The sequence below is a fragment of the Anas platyrhynchos genome, chromosome 6 (assembly GCF_047663525.1).
Source record: "Anas platyrhynchos isolate ZD024472 breed Pekin duck chromosome 6, IASCAAS_PekinDuck_T2T, whole genome shotgun sequence".
In the NCBI taxonomy this organism is placed as follows: domain Eukaryota; kingdom Metazoa; phylum Chordata; class Aves; order Anseriformes; family Anatidae; genus Anas; species Anas platyrhynchos.
In genome coordinates this window covers 7,359,345-7,371,955 of record NC_092592.1, presented here as the reverse complement: position 1 = coordinate 7,371,955, position 12,611 = coordinate 7,359,345, and the positions used below count along the sequence as shown (strand labels likewise).

The 12,611-nt window shown below is 48.2% G+C and overlaps 1 protein-coding gene and 1 long non-coding RNA gene across 6 annotated transcripts in view; one reads left to right on the top strand and one right to left on the bottom strand.

The window, feature by feature from the left end:
* COL13A1 (collagen type XIII alpha 1 chain) overlaps positions 1-12,611 on the top strand; it is an 88,787-nt gene that overhangs the window by 73,786 nt on the left and 2,390 nt on the right. Inside the window, exons 40-45 of one of the 2 annotated variants that reach the window (XM_072040344.1) lie at positions 1,493-1,546; positions 1,831-1,884; positions 2,688-2,723; positions 5,219-5,305; positions 6,183-6,260; positions 9,328-9,366. In XM_072040344.1, coding sequence (XP_071896445.1) covers positions 1,493-1,546; positions 1,831-1,884; positions 2,688-2,723; positions 5,219-5,305; positions 6,183-6,260; positions 9,328-9,366 — 348 coding nt within the window. The remainder of the gene's footprint in view (positions 1-1,492; positions 1,547-1,830; positions 1,885-2,687; positions 2,724-5,218; positions 5,306-6,182; positions 6,261-9,327; positions 9,367-12,611) is intronic. The other variant, XM_038181527.2, reaches the window with a different exon arrangement.
* The window catches only part of LOC119717369 (uncharacterized), a 23,439-nt gene continuing 11,944 nt past the window's right edge, over positions 1,117-12,611 (bottom strand). Inside the window, exons 3-5 of one of the 4 annotated variants that reach the window (XR_005266766.2) lie at positions 8,026-8,194; positions 6,272-6,691; positions 1,117-6,148 (exon numbers count right to left, since the gene is read on the bottom strand). This is a non-coding gene — a long non-coding RNA (uncharacterized lncRNA). Of the gene's footprint in view, positions 6,692-8,025; positions 8,195-12,611 lie in introns of all 4 variants that reach the window. The other 3 variants (XR_011810432.1, XR_005266767.2, XR_005266765.2) reach the window with 3 other exon arrangements.

Sequence of the window (12,611 nt, the reverse complement as noted above, 5' to 3'; positions counted from 1 at the left end):
CTGGTTCTCATAAAGCACTCTGCCATTCCTGGGTAAAAACTGTTAAATATGGGCCCAATACATTTTTTATCCCACTTGGGAAATGCATCACCCACGTACACTCCAATTGGCTATTTACAAAGTGATTTCTCCTCAGTGTAACTGGGGATAATCCCCTGCTCTGCAACTTCAGGACAGGTTCTGAGTTACAGCTTATCTGCTCACTCGTTCTGGAAAATTGTAGCTTGATTTTTTGTAAGTGTGCAGGTCAGCTCTCAGTATATTTCATGGCACCAAATTACCTTAAAATGACGCAAATATGCAGGCAATTAGGATCTTTGTGATGTAGATCCAAGGAGATCCACTCTTTTTCACTGCATTGAAACCGTGCTGCATGCCTCTACTTACGTCCTGCAGATCTTGGCTCGTCTGAAAAGCTCTTCTGATCCAGGAGTGGTACTCAGCTTGGAGGGGTTACTTTTGTGACTATGCGTTGTGATTCTTCCCAGTCTTAGAAGCGTAGGCAGTAGGGCTGGGTAAATAAATGCCTGACTGTGCAGTGTGGCTGGGAGCAGTGCTCACTGCAGAGGTGAAGGCTGTGCTTTGGCTGGTCCGGGAGAGCTGCAGCAGGCCCTACAGCAGGAAATGCTCCAAAGCCCAGGAGGCTGGACAGGGCTGAAGGTGCCTGGATCCAGCATCACCTCAACAGGAGTGTTTTGTTAGGACTGTTGGCTGCCTGCTCTGTTGCCCCCGTTAAAGACCAGTTTGGGCTGGGTTCATTTCCCAAACCTGAACAAGACTCAGCACTACCTGCATGTAGGTTTGGTGTGCCAGTGGGAGAGGGCCCCTGTGCCAAAAGTGGAGTGAAAAAATGGGTTTTCCTGTCAGTGTGATCAAGAGCCCGATGGAGTAGCAGAAATGGCAAAAAAGGAGCAGAGGGCTTGGGAATGAATGATACCACCACCCCTCCTGGTATGCATCTGCGTTCCTCTTTGTTGCATGGTGTCTTTCAGTTTGCATGACTGGCTGCCTACCACCAAGGAATGCAAGCTTTTACTTTTGTCCACCCTAGTGACGCTAGGAGGTTGGGGGTAAAGAAAACACACACACACACACACACACACACACACACAGAAGTTGCTTACTGTATGTCGAAATAAATGGCCTTTATTCTGCTACAGCTTTCAGTATTGTCTGTGACAAACTGGAGAGAAAAATATTCCCTCGTGGTGCTAGTAGAAATGCCCCCTGTACAGATTGAAACAGAAAACGAGGCTCTGTAAGATGGTGCTGGTGTGACTGAGTGCAGCAGTCCCCCTGTTTGTCAGGCTGCATGTAACATCTTCAAACCCACCACCACCACCGCTGAAAGCTGTAGTGGCGCTCGATGCCTTCAGCCACTGCACTGTCCTTCCCAGCTGTGCTTCTTCCTAAAGGAGCAGCAGTGGCTCCTGGCTTTAACGAAGCCCTGGAATGAAAAAGGCCTGACGTGTTTCCCTTCCTCCAACTACAGGGTACTCCAGGACCAATGGGGGTTTCGGGACCAGCAGGACCAAAAGGAGAAAGGGTGAGTTTGGTTCAAAACTGACCAATGCTCTGTAACTTCTCTGCAGACACAACAGTTCCTTAAAATGGAGAAGCTCTAGGTCTTTCTAGCAGCTGAAACTTCTGTCTTTGTGCATGTAGGACCCTCAACTTGGTCTCTGATTTCTAAGCATTTTATTCTTGGGGTTTTAGGTACTTTAATTCGTAACCTGTTTCTTCTATAGTGTTTCTGTAGTCATTGTTGTGCTGCCTGTTCGTACCAAATAGGAGCGTTAACAATTTCTACTCTTTTTGTCTCTATTTCAGGGCAGTAAAGGAGATCCTGGTGTTGTAGGACCAATGGGACCAGCAGGACTTCCCGTAAGTGTGAGAGCAGTAGGACTGTGTTATCTACAAGCCCCTATTTCCTTGCTGTGGCTGATAGTTTAAGGTGCTGCTGTAATGTAATATTTCCAATTTCAGCTAGGTTAGGTGTTAAAGAACCAAAATTATGAGCTCAAATACCCCATGGGAGCAACAGGAAGAGCTGGGTAGTTTCAGAGCAGTTATTCAGAATGAGATAAGTGAAGCTGAAGGGAACTCTAAATTCTCTGTTGCCCTCAAAGTACCAAATGAAGCTGTGCGGGACTTGCAGGAGCTGTATCTTACTCCAAAATACTGCTTTTGAGCATGGTGTACCTTTCCACATTGGGTATCTGCGGTTTCATCACAGTGACAAAAGTTGCCTTGAGTGAGGTTAGTTCCACTGTTTGGGGTTACTTTTGCAAAATGCAGCAAGTGCTTGACCTTTGGTTTCAGGTAATCAGGGAACTGCTTCATTGTTTTTTTAAGAGGAAAAAAAAAGAAAAGAAAAAAAAAAGAGGAAAAAAAAACACAAAGGAAGGTTGCTGTTGTGTACTTTTGTTTTCCTCTTCAGAAACTGAGTTCTTTCAGCAAGTCTGGTTTCTATGTGAAAAATTCTTAAAGTAAAAGCAGTGCTGTAGTTAGCCTGGATGGTCTCGTGGAGGTGAGGAGAAGGTTGTCTACAGGAAATGTTAATTTTTACCACACAGTAATGGATAGCAATGGAAACAAACTCTTGGGCACATGTTCGTTTTGAGGAGGTATACAGTGGGACCTGTCCGTTTGTGAAATATTTCTATTTTTGCGTTGATGTGTTTCAGGGTTTACAAGGTCTGCCTGGTGACAAAGGAATCCGGGTAAGTTACCAAGCAAGTCTTGGTCTTTGCACAGTGGTGGACTGGTTGCTGCCTGAGCCACTGAGAGACAGCTAGCATGAGATTCTGTTTGCTAGCCTGTTGTGTGAATGATTCACAAACCTGTATTTCTGAAGGTGATACCCATAGTTTGTGTCATCATCTAGGACATCACAGCATGTCCCTCTGAAAGATACAGGAGGGATTTTCTAACGTGTTCTTTGTTGTCATAGCTCTGTTCTCACTGAAGTACGGCTTCACGTGTGGTGGAGTTAGGCCAACAAGGCGTGCTTTAGGAAATCCTGCTTATCTGCTTGGTAGTGTGTCCAGGGATTCCCATGAGAATTAACTGAGATGCAGTTGGCAGATCTTATCACGTTACTTTCAAATTCCCCCTGAAGCATGAAAAAAGTTGACCTCTAGCTAAGGGTTCTCCAGAGAATTTGGAAGATGGAAATTTGGAGAAGATAAATTAAATTTGCATACTTTAAAGAGTCAGACATGAAGCCTCCGCAGGCTTTGTCCTGACTGAATGTGCTAAAGAGCTGGATCTAAACACGTAATGTGAATGGCTGCTCTTCTGTCACACCACCTATGTTATAAAAAGATAGATATTAGTATAAAGTGTGCACTGAACACTCCTTGCCTTTCATTGGCATTCCAATCATTGGATTTTCAACAACATAAGGAACTTCTTGCTTGCTAAGTCTGAATCCTGTCGATTCAAAACAGTTAAAATACTAACAGTTGAATATAATTTATAGTTAGAAATATAAATGGCTTCTGGATTATGGTTTTAAGACTACAGTTGTGTAAATATGTCAAACAGCTTTAATAAAGCAAACGTGTATGTCTTACGCATGTGCTCACACATTCTCTTGATAAGACCCTGGTATGACCTAAATCTTTCTGAAAATGTAAATATTTATAGTGCATGTGCCTGTGCAGTGATTTCATTATATGATTTTGCTTTTTAAACATAATGAGTGTTCTCTGTTTTTATCTGCAATGTATTTCTGACCTTGCTCTGCACAGAACAAGCAGTTTTGGAGTGCAGTAGCCAATTGGCATCTTAAACCAGGGCAGAAAGGTCCAAATTTCCTGGGAGCTCCAAAGTCCTCCCCTTTTTTAATCATTCCATTTCTGGCTTTGCTTCTTAACTTCCTCCTTAGCGAGATGTGTTGTGTTTTTGTTTGTGTGGCTTCTAAACAGAAAATAACAATTCCTAGACTTCTTCAGTTGGCTTTTAAACTAGGAGTATTACTTAAAAGAAGGGTTTTTCACTGGCTGCAGTGTGCCAGTAGGATTTCCCTAAGCTCTCATAAAAGCAAATGAAAACTGGAAACACCTCCTTGTAGAGGATGGGTTGGAAAGCAGCACGAGTGGGAAGACTCGCTGGCCCCTGGAAGCATGTTTTGCCTCACTGCAACCAACATTTTGAAATGAAAACGTGAGGAAGCCGAGCCTGTAAATGGGCAACTGCAATGCCTTTTCAGGTGGGATCCTAGAAAATGCCTCTTTTCCCACCATATATTCGTACCAGGGCTTCTCCTCACTCCTGCTCCGCTCCAGAAATGGTGACTAGGTCACCACTACTTAAAGGAGTGCATCAATTTTGTTAAGCTTCCAGACAGTTTGCCAAGCTCCTCAGCGAACCCTCCCAGTTCCTTTAGGCAGAGCAGTGGTTTTGCAGTAGCAGGAGCCCTCCTGCTGCCCAGCATGGGGCGCAGCACAGCTGTGCCTGGGGTGCCAGTAGGTCCCGATGGGAACAGGCACAGCCTTTTGGGATGCCCAGCTGAAAAAGTGCAAACCCTGATCTTTTGCTGCCAAGTTGATATCTCTGCTGTTGTTCTAATGCCTGTATTTTTTCTCATGTGTGTACGTGTGTCTTCCTCGCTCCTACAGGTCCACCTTTGTCCCCTTTATCCCTTCCTCCTCTTCCGCCTTTCTTCCTGGTTCCTTCCTGCTCCCTCCAGAGCAACCCACGCTGCATTTTCCTGGATTATCCTCTCTGTTCCAGTGCTTGGTTCTGGGTGATTTTGCCTCGTTGCTTCTCCTCTCCCATCCATTTCTCTTGCCAGCTTTGGGTTTAACACATTTTAAAGAAGAACCAGCAGCCTGCGCTGTCTGATGTTATCCCCTAATTCCTTTAACCCTTCCCATGAGGACCCTAAATTCATTTCCCTGCGCAGCTGCCCCTTTCCCTGTTTTATGCTCAGCAGCTTTGAGAATTTCCTCTGGCAAATCCCATTGTTACACCCGGCCTTGGCTGCCCTGCTCTCGTAGGATATTGTCACAGAGCACCTGTGCCTTCCCTTGGTCCCTTCTGTGGCTCACTTAACATCCCAAAGGGAGGTTTCACTTCTTTTAAAATGTTTCCTAAATGTTTATAATTTTTTAAACTATTGCTGACATTTGTTTGAAATGGATGATCCTAAAGCTTTTGTGTATTCTTTTTTTTTTTTTTTTTTCTTTTTGGACCAAACTGTTATTTACAGGGGGAGAGGGGCAAGAAAGGCTCTAGAGGGTCTAAAGGGGATAAGGGAGACCAAGGAGCGCCTGGATTAGATGCACCCTGTCCGTTGGTATGTTCTGTTTTATCAAATGTACTGTTCTAAGATTTGCGGTGGGGAAGGAAGAAGGAAATCGTAACAGAAATAATGGCCTTGCAAAAGCATAACGCTAAGATGAGGCCGGTCTGGCTCCCACTTGCAGCCTTCAGTAGGGAGCAGCCGATCCGTTGAGTGGCCACGGTTACGTTCCTTCCTCCTCTGGAGCTCACACAGCCTTGGGGTTCGTGGCTACGTGCCACGTGCTGGGAGCCCAGGGCTTTCTCCTGTGTGGACAGAGCCCTGAGCCTCCTTCACTGCTCTCAGGAAATGTTCGGTGTCATCGCGTCTGCGTGACAGCAGAGCTGTTTGTTGGCCTGCAATAAGGGTTGGCCGCCGTGAGTGCCTGGGAGTGACACGGGGCACTCAAGCTGCACTGCCCAGAGGGAAGCACATCTCGGTGGTTCTGAGCGGGACACGTTTCTGGCAGAATGTGCCGTCTGTCAGTCTGGGTGAATCAATGTATGAATAGCTGCACATTTCATCTCATCTCATACTGCAGCAAATACACTGCCAGAAATCGGTAGTATTGCCATAAATCCCAGCAATACTTGTGCATCGTGCTTCTAGAAACTCATCTGCTGGGAAATGGGAAAAATGGAGGACTTCAAAGCAGATGAAACATCACTGCCATCCTCAGGCTGAGCTCAGCTGGAGACGTGTGCCCTGACTCATGGAGCAGGCACCTGCTCCTGCTGATTACAGGGATAAAGTACCACCGGGGAGGTGTGCCCTCTGGGTGGGCAGCAGAGTGCCCTGTGACATTCCCAGCGCGGGTCTGAGCCTCTCCTCCTGTGCCACGGAGGTGCCTGGCATTATCTGAAATAATGACAGTGGTTGATCTCATGAACAGGGTCTCCGAGGTTTTAAAGGCGAGAAGGGTGAGCCGGGGTTACCTGGGCTGGACGGGCTGGATGCCCCGTGCCCATTGGTATGGCGTACCTTCCCTTTCCTGCATGGTGGTTTGCTTTTGTGCCTTGGTTGTTCTTTCCCGATACCTCCAAGTAGCTGCATGCCCTCGAGATGCATGTGGCAGCTCCTTCCTCACCTCTCCTGCCCTGCCTTCCTCACACTGCTATTGCCAGGATCAGTCCTTTCCCCTTGGTGCTATGATTCACAGCTGCTGCCAGCATGAGGAGAATGCAGCAGGAATGAGAATTGTAAAACTGCTTCGATTCTTGCTTTGCCTTCACTCTGAGAGCTTTTAGTAGACTCGTGTATGGAGGCTGCAGCTGCGCTAGCTTGGCTCTGTAGCCAAGGAGCTGCGATGCTTACCTCCCTCCGTAGTTCCACGTTTAAGCGTTTCGGTGTGGTTAGCACAGTCTGGCGCTGCTCTGTGTTGCCTCAGTCACCGTCCATTGACTGTAAAAATACAGCTAGCTGTTAGCAAGCCCACGTAAAACATGTCATTTAGGCACTTATCTTCCTCCATTCCTATTTGTGGCTCTCCCCAAACTCCAAATGGTACCCACAGCTCCCAAGAAGTGTGGAACTGCCCATTTCCTGATAATCACTCATCTATTCCAGAATGCTTATTGCACCAGTGCTGCATCTAACCCTATGACTGTAGCACAAAGGCAGGTGGGAGCATTTAACCTCACCTGATTTCTAAGTATTGCATTAAACATCACCGGTCTGTGGGTTTACTCAGAGCTGCTCTGTGGCTGCGCAGCATCCAGGTGAGGGTTTTATCCCTACAGCTGTCCCAGCCACCCCATAGTATCCCCCTGCCCTTCCAGCCCCCGTTCACCATGCCTGGGCTCTCCATCCCTTAGGCTCTCTTAAAGCTGTCTGATGCCATTTACAGGGGATGTGAGATCAGTTCCTTCAACTGGCTGGAAAAACGTATCCCAAAGAAAAACGTATCTAGGTGAAGCCATACTTTGTCCAGAAGGGGTTTTTAGTTTCCTGAGGAAACCAGCCCCAGGGTTGCCATTAGAAAAGCCTTCGTTATTTGGCCTTTGTGAAGAGCTGGTGTCAGCTTGCCTCCAGCACTCCCTGCTTCATGTGCTGCCTTTTTCTCTGTGGGGCAGTGACCATAGTGGTGACCACTTGCACATTCTCAGTTGCTGCTCTGTAAATTCGGCGCAGCACAAAGCCACTCTTCTGCCAGTCCCAAAAGTGAAATCATGCCTGCCCGGAACAGTCTCCAAAGGAAGAAGAGCCACGTGTTTCACCTCCCACTAATAACAGCCAGGTTTCTATGGAGTAAGTTTGGCTGAATAAAGCACCTGATTTTGCAGCTGCCAAGGATTCTGCCTGTGCCGCAACATTCTGCCTTTCTTTTTTTGTCTCTGCTGTCAGAATTTACCCTGCATGGCCATGTGAGAATGCGCACCTCTTCGTACCTATTTTTGTTAAGGGAAACTTGCCAGAGAAGCTGGTGGAATGCAGATGCCATTATTTTTATTGATATGTAGATACAGCGTACTGGCATGCGAGCTAGCTTGGGAACCTGAATAAGCATGGGTTTTGATCCAACTGGGTTAAAAGCTTAGCATCCTGCTGGCACATCCACGTGCATAACTCCTGGAGGCTGCCAACTACAGCTTCACACACCTGATACATGGATGGGGATACTCGGAGCTAACAAGCATGTCCCGTTTCCCTTCTGCAACAAACACTGCCTCATGCCCCTGGTCTTCCTCCGATCCTCACGCTGTAACTCTGCCTTCCCGTTCCTCTGTGCACCTCACCTGCCATCTCCTCCTGCGACACACAACACCGGTCGCTCCCGCCACCACCGGCGTGCCAGTGGGAAGGCCCCAGTTGAAGTGGTGGTTAAGGAATCCGTGATTCAGGATTTCCACTTATTGGGAGGAGAGGGGGGAAGTGGGGAGAAAGAACCACGAGGAGACTGCAGTCCTGAAAAGGCATTCAGAAAGCAATTTGCATTTTAGTACATAAGCAAGAAACAGCATACAGCATCATGACAGTGCTCAGCTCATGAATCCCTGGAAAGTCTCTCTCTGTTAAATAGTTTTTGTCAGAATATGCTACTGTGCATTTGCTTTTTTTTTTTTTCTCCCTTTCTCAAATGGGATGAAACGCACAACAGTGGTTTCTGGTACTGGAGGCAGTGAGAACTGAGTCATTTGACTGCAGAAATGTACCCGCATCATGCTCAGTAGAATTTTACTGCCTTCAGTTCTCAGTGGGAGTAGCACCAGCCCGAGAACCTGACAGACACAGAAGTATTTGACTTCTGGTGTCACAGATGCAGCTCCCTGTGCCTGAATTTTCAGCTGTGTATCTCCTGCTCAAGAGCACGTTACTGTTGACGTTTGTTTCCTCTTTTCTCCCGTTAAGTAAAGCTGCGCTGAGATGTAATTAATGGCAGTAATTCACAAAAGCATTTCCCAACTGCCTTTTGGTAGCAAAGTCCTTAAAGTATCCAGCCTTCAATGATAAAAAATAAATGAGTCCTGTGCCCACCTTGGGATGGGGTAGCCCGAGGCTTCAGGGCTGCAGAACTATTTTCACAGAAATCTCACTGATGTTATGGGGGGGGGAAGAGAAAACACAAACACTCCAGGAGTCAGCGAGATGCTCAGCCAGCACGGGCTGCCAGCTGCTCGCCCTCCTGGTTTCCCTGGAGCTTCTCAGAGGCAAGAGGGGACAGCTGGGCAGCCTCTCACGCGATGAAGCCAACCCTCTAACAAGCAGGGCAGAAAGGAGATGGATTTTTTTTTTCTGGACCCGAGGTTAGTGCTGCCTCCGGGGTTTGCTTGCCCTTTGCGTGCCAGGCGTGGTGTTTCACCTTGGTGCCACAGAGCCAAGCTGGGGGCACAGACCTGCCACTTGCCTCCTTGCTTCCAGCTGGGCTTGGCCCCAGGGCTGGGTCGCTGCAGAGGGGGGAGGAATATCTGTCAGACTATTCCTCCAGCCCCGCTTCGGGCTGTTTGTTGCAGCTGTAACAGTTCGCCTGTTCCTTCTTCCCGCATTCTCTGCACGACTTGCCACATCCTAACCTGCTCTTTCACCCATCCCTTTTGCAGGGAGAAGACGGCCTCCCGGTTCAAGGCTGCTGGAACAAGGTAAAATAACCCTGGCGCTGTTGTGGCTGTGCTGAGCTGGCCGCGCTGCGGGTCCCGCTGATTTTTCTATGAGCAAAATAGGTGTGGAGGCACGCGTGGGATTTCCAGCACCAAACCTCTGAAAAGCAGCAAGCAAAACTCTTGTTTGTATGCTGGTCGATTTTATGGGCTAAAAAGGAGAGCGTTGGGTAGCGTTGGGTTTATGGCCTGTAAGCTGGCTGGCCTTGAAGTGCTCCAGCACCTGCGCAGCGATAGCCCTGCTGTTGGGGCAGGCGCTGCCGCTAGCAGCAGCATGTAAATGCCGGTGCCTCCGCTCTCGCCATGTTTCTGCTGGCTCGCCCACCTCAGGAGCTCCCTTTGGAGGCTCCCCTAAACGCCTCTGCTGCTCCCCAGGGTCTGGCCCCGCTCCGTGACCTGCTGCGTGCTGTAACTCAGAGCACAAGAGTGGTTGGAGAGGGCGGAGGTACAGAGCAGCGTGGACCACAGCTCCTGGCCTTGCTTCCAGGAGAGCACGAAGGGTTCCTGCTGAGATCCAGCACCCGCTTCTTCCTGGAGCAGATGCTGGAGCCAGCTTCCCTCCTGTTGTCCCTCTGTCCTGCTGTCCCTCTGTCCTGCTGTTGTTGAACCGCCACTAACGCCCGTTTGTTTTCTTTTGCAGTGATGATTCTAACCCTGGACTGGCCTGTGTGTGTTATTTTACATAGAATATTTATTTTTATACAGTGTTCTTCTCTGAAATGCCAAAAGTTAATGCATTTTTACAAATTATCAAGAAGCTGCATATTTTTTGTACAGAAAATACTACATCTCCCTTCTTCCCCGTTTGTCGGTTCTCTGTATAATTCTGTGTCTGCTTTACGCTTGTTTTGTCATGGAGTACAGCTGTAATATTTACATGATACTTGTGCACACATGATGAATATAGGAACTTAATAAATTATTGCATTAAAAGCGCCCACGGGAGCTGCCCTGTATAGATTCAAAGGCTGTTTTCATTTTTCAAGCTGGAATCATTCAAGAGTATCTCTGAGTATTGCATATTTTTCCTAAAGAGGCGCATGCACAGGGTTTTGGGGGTTAAATAAGGGTGTTGCGGCCAAGATTCACGACAGCCCCTGTACACTGGGAACTTTGAGCTTCCCTGATAATTCTGGAGGAAGCCACGTGTCAGCACCACACTCAGGTAGCCGAGCACAGCCTGTGCCAGCCCCTGGGGCTGCGCAGAAAGGGAAGCGTCCCCATGAGCTGCAGACCCAGTGTGTATGAAGAGCCTCTCGGTCTCCTGCCTCTAGATTACCCCTCACACCACAGTTCAGGAATTCAGACATCTTTCTGAGTTGTAGGCCTGCAACTAGCCTGATTAAAGCTTCGTTTACAATTAAGCAGATGGCAGGTACCTCGATGATGCCCTGATGAATGGTTATGAGATAAACCGAGCCCTGTGGCTCCTTTAATGCTAACCAAAGCCGCATGCAAATTTGCAGCGTGTTCTAACCTGTGTTTGTCCACCCTAATTACCCTTCCTGTCCTGCCACTGTTAGTGTCTCAAGCTTGTTACCCAACAAGAAAAAAAACACATCATCAGATTAAGGAACATCACAGAGTGCTTTTCTTACAAAATTAGCAAAAGAGTGGGAGCCTAAATCTGTTCCCTAAAACACATCCGCTTTACTTGGTCGTTCACGAAGGGTGAAGGGCAGGTTGCACCCTGGGGCTTCCAGGGGGATGCAGAGCTGCTTTCAGTACTTAAAAATCCTCCTATCGGTACCCTCACAATGCTGCAGTCTGGTTTTTACCCCCATGGTTCAGGAACCACAGGCTGTGCCCCCAGCTGCCTCTCCTGGCTGTGCCAGCTGAAGTGATGATGAGCACCTCCTGTGCTCGCTCCTCAGCTGGCTTCAAGCTGTGAGCTGGTTGTGTGCCAGCTGCCTGCACGCCCCACAGAGCACCACGACCACAGGGTTCGTGCCCCTCTGGTGTGCAGAAGAAAAGGCCCCCAGGAGCAGAGCCCAGCCCCTGTCTGACTGAAAGCCGTTTGTCACCTCGCCCTGCCAGAAACGTTTCGAGCTTCAGCTAAAAAGCAGTGAGGTTTCTACCCCCCGCATCCCGTGCCTACAGGCTGCTCCCCGCTCAGATTGCTCTCGCAGTCAGGAAGCTCCCTGTAACTTTCAACCTAGACTAATTTGTGATCTTCACAAACATTTCTTCTTATGCCAACATTGTGCTGTGGGTGAAACTTTTCCATGCGTGATGTTGTCATGAGATGCCAGGGGTACTGGAGCTGACATGGCAGCGAAAGAAAACAAACTGCAGAGCACTGAGGGATTCTCATTTGTGTTCTCAGTGAGGTCTCTCACTGATTTAAGACCCAGCTTGTTGGTACAAAGCTCTGCAGCTGTGAAGCTCAGCCAAGAACAGTCCTCATTTAAGCAAGGATGCCACACAGCTCTGGTGTTTTAGTTACACACCTGTTGAACACAAAGCAATAAAAGCCCCCCCAGCTACAGTGCTGGTTTTGAAAAGCGATGGTGGTGGCAGCAGGGAGTTTCTTCTCTGCTCTTGTAGCACGTGGCTCACAAGGTAGGTGGTTTGAATGCTTCAGTCCTTTCTCAAAAAGCTGGCTGTAGTTAACTACCAAAAACTGATAGGTCCATGGAGGAACCCGCCAATACTTCTTGTTCCCTTTGCTGTCTGTGGTGTGTTTTTGTTTTGTAGCCCTTGTGACTGTGCTGCATGGGACTTTGCTTGGGTTTGCCTCATCTGAAAGTAAAAGAAGCACGTGTGTATTGTGTTGTCTTAACGCAGCTGCTGAAGGCTCCTCTAGGAGTCTCTGCCTGTTTTGGTTTCTTGGGCTGGTTTTTAGGGATATGTTTGTGAGAGAGAAAGCTTTTGCCTGAGGCAGAGGGGACCCTGAAATACAACTGCCGCAACTTTTAAAAGTACCTGACTTGTATCAGCGAAATGCAAGGGAGGAGTCTGACCAAAAGGGCTTGATTTGATGTCCCTACCTCCAGCTTTGCCCCAGCATAACTCCTCCGTCAGCAGTTCCTGAGTTATCCAGGGCAGACCCTGGGAGACTTTGGTGTTACCCCTTCTGTGCGACTCAGCTACTCCCTGTCAGCAGAGATGCGTGCCCCCTACATGCACGTGTACATGGCAGCAGCTCGCCTGCTCGTCCCTATTACCTTCCTCTTCTCTGTCTCAAATGGTTCTGTTCATAGCCTTGGTTTGTCTTCACATGCACT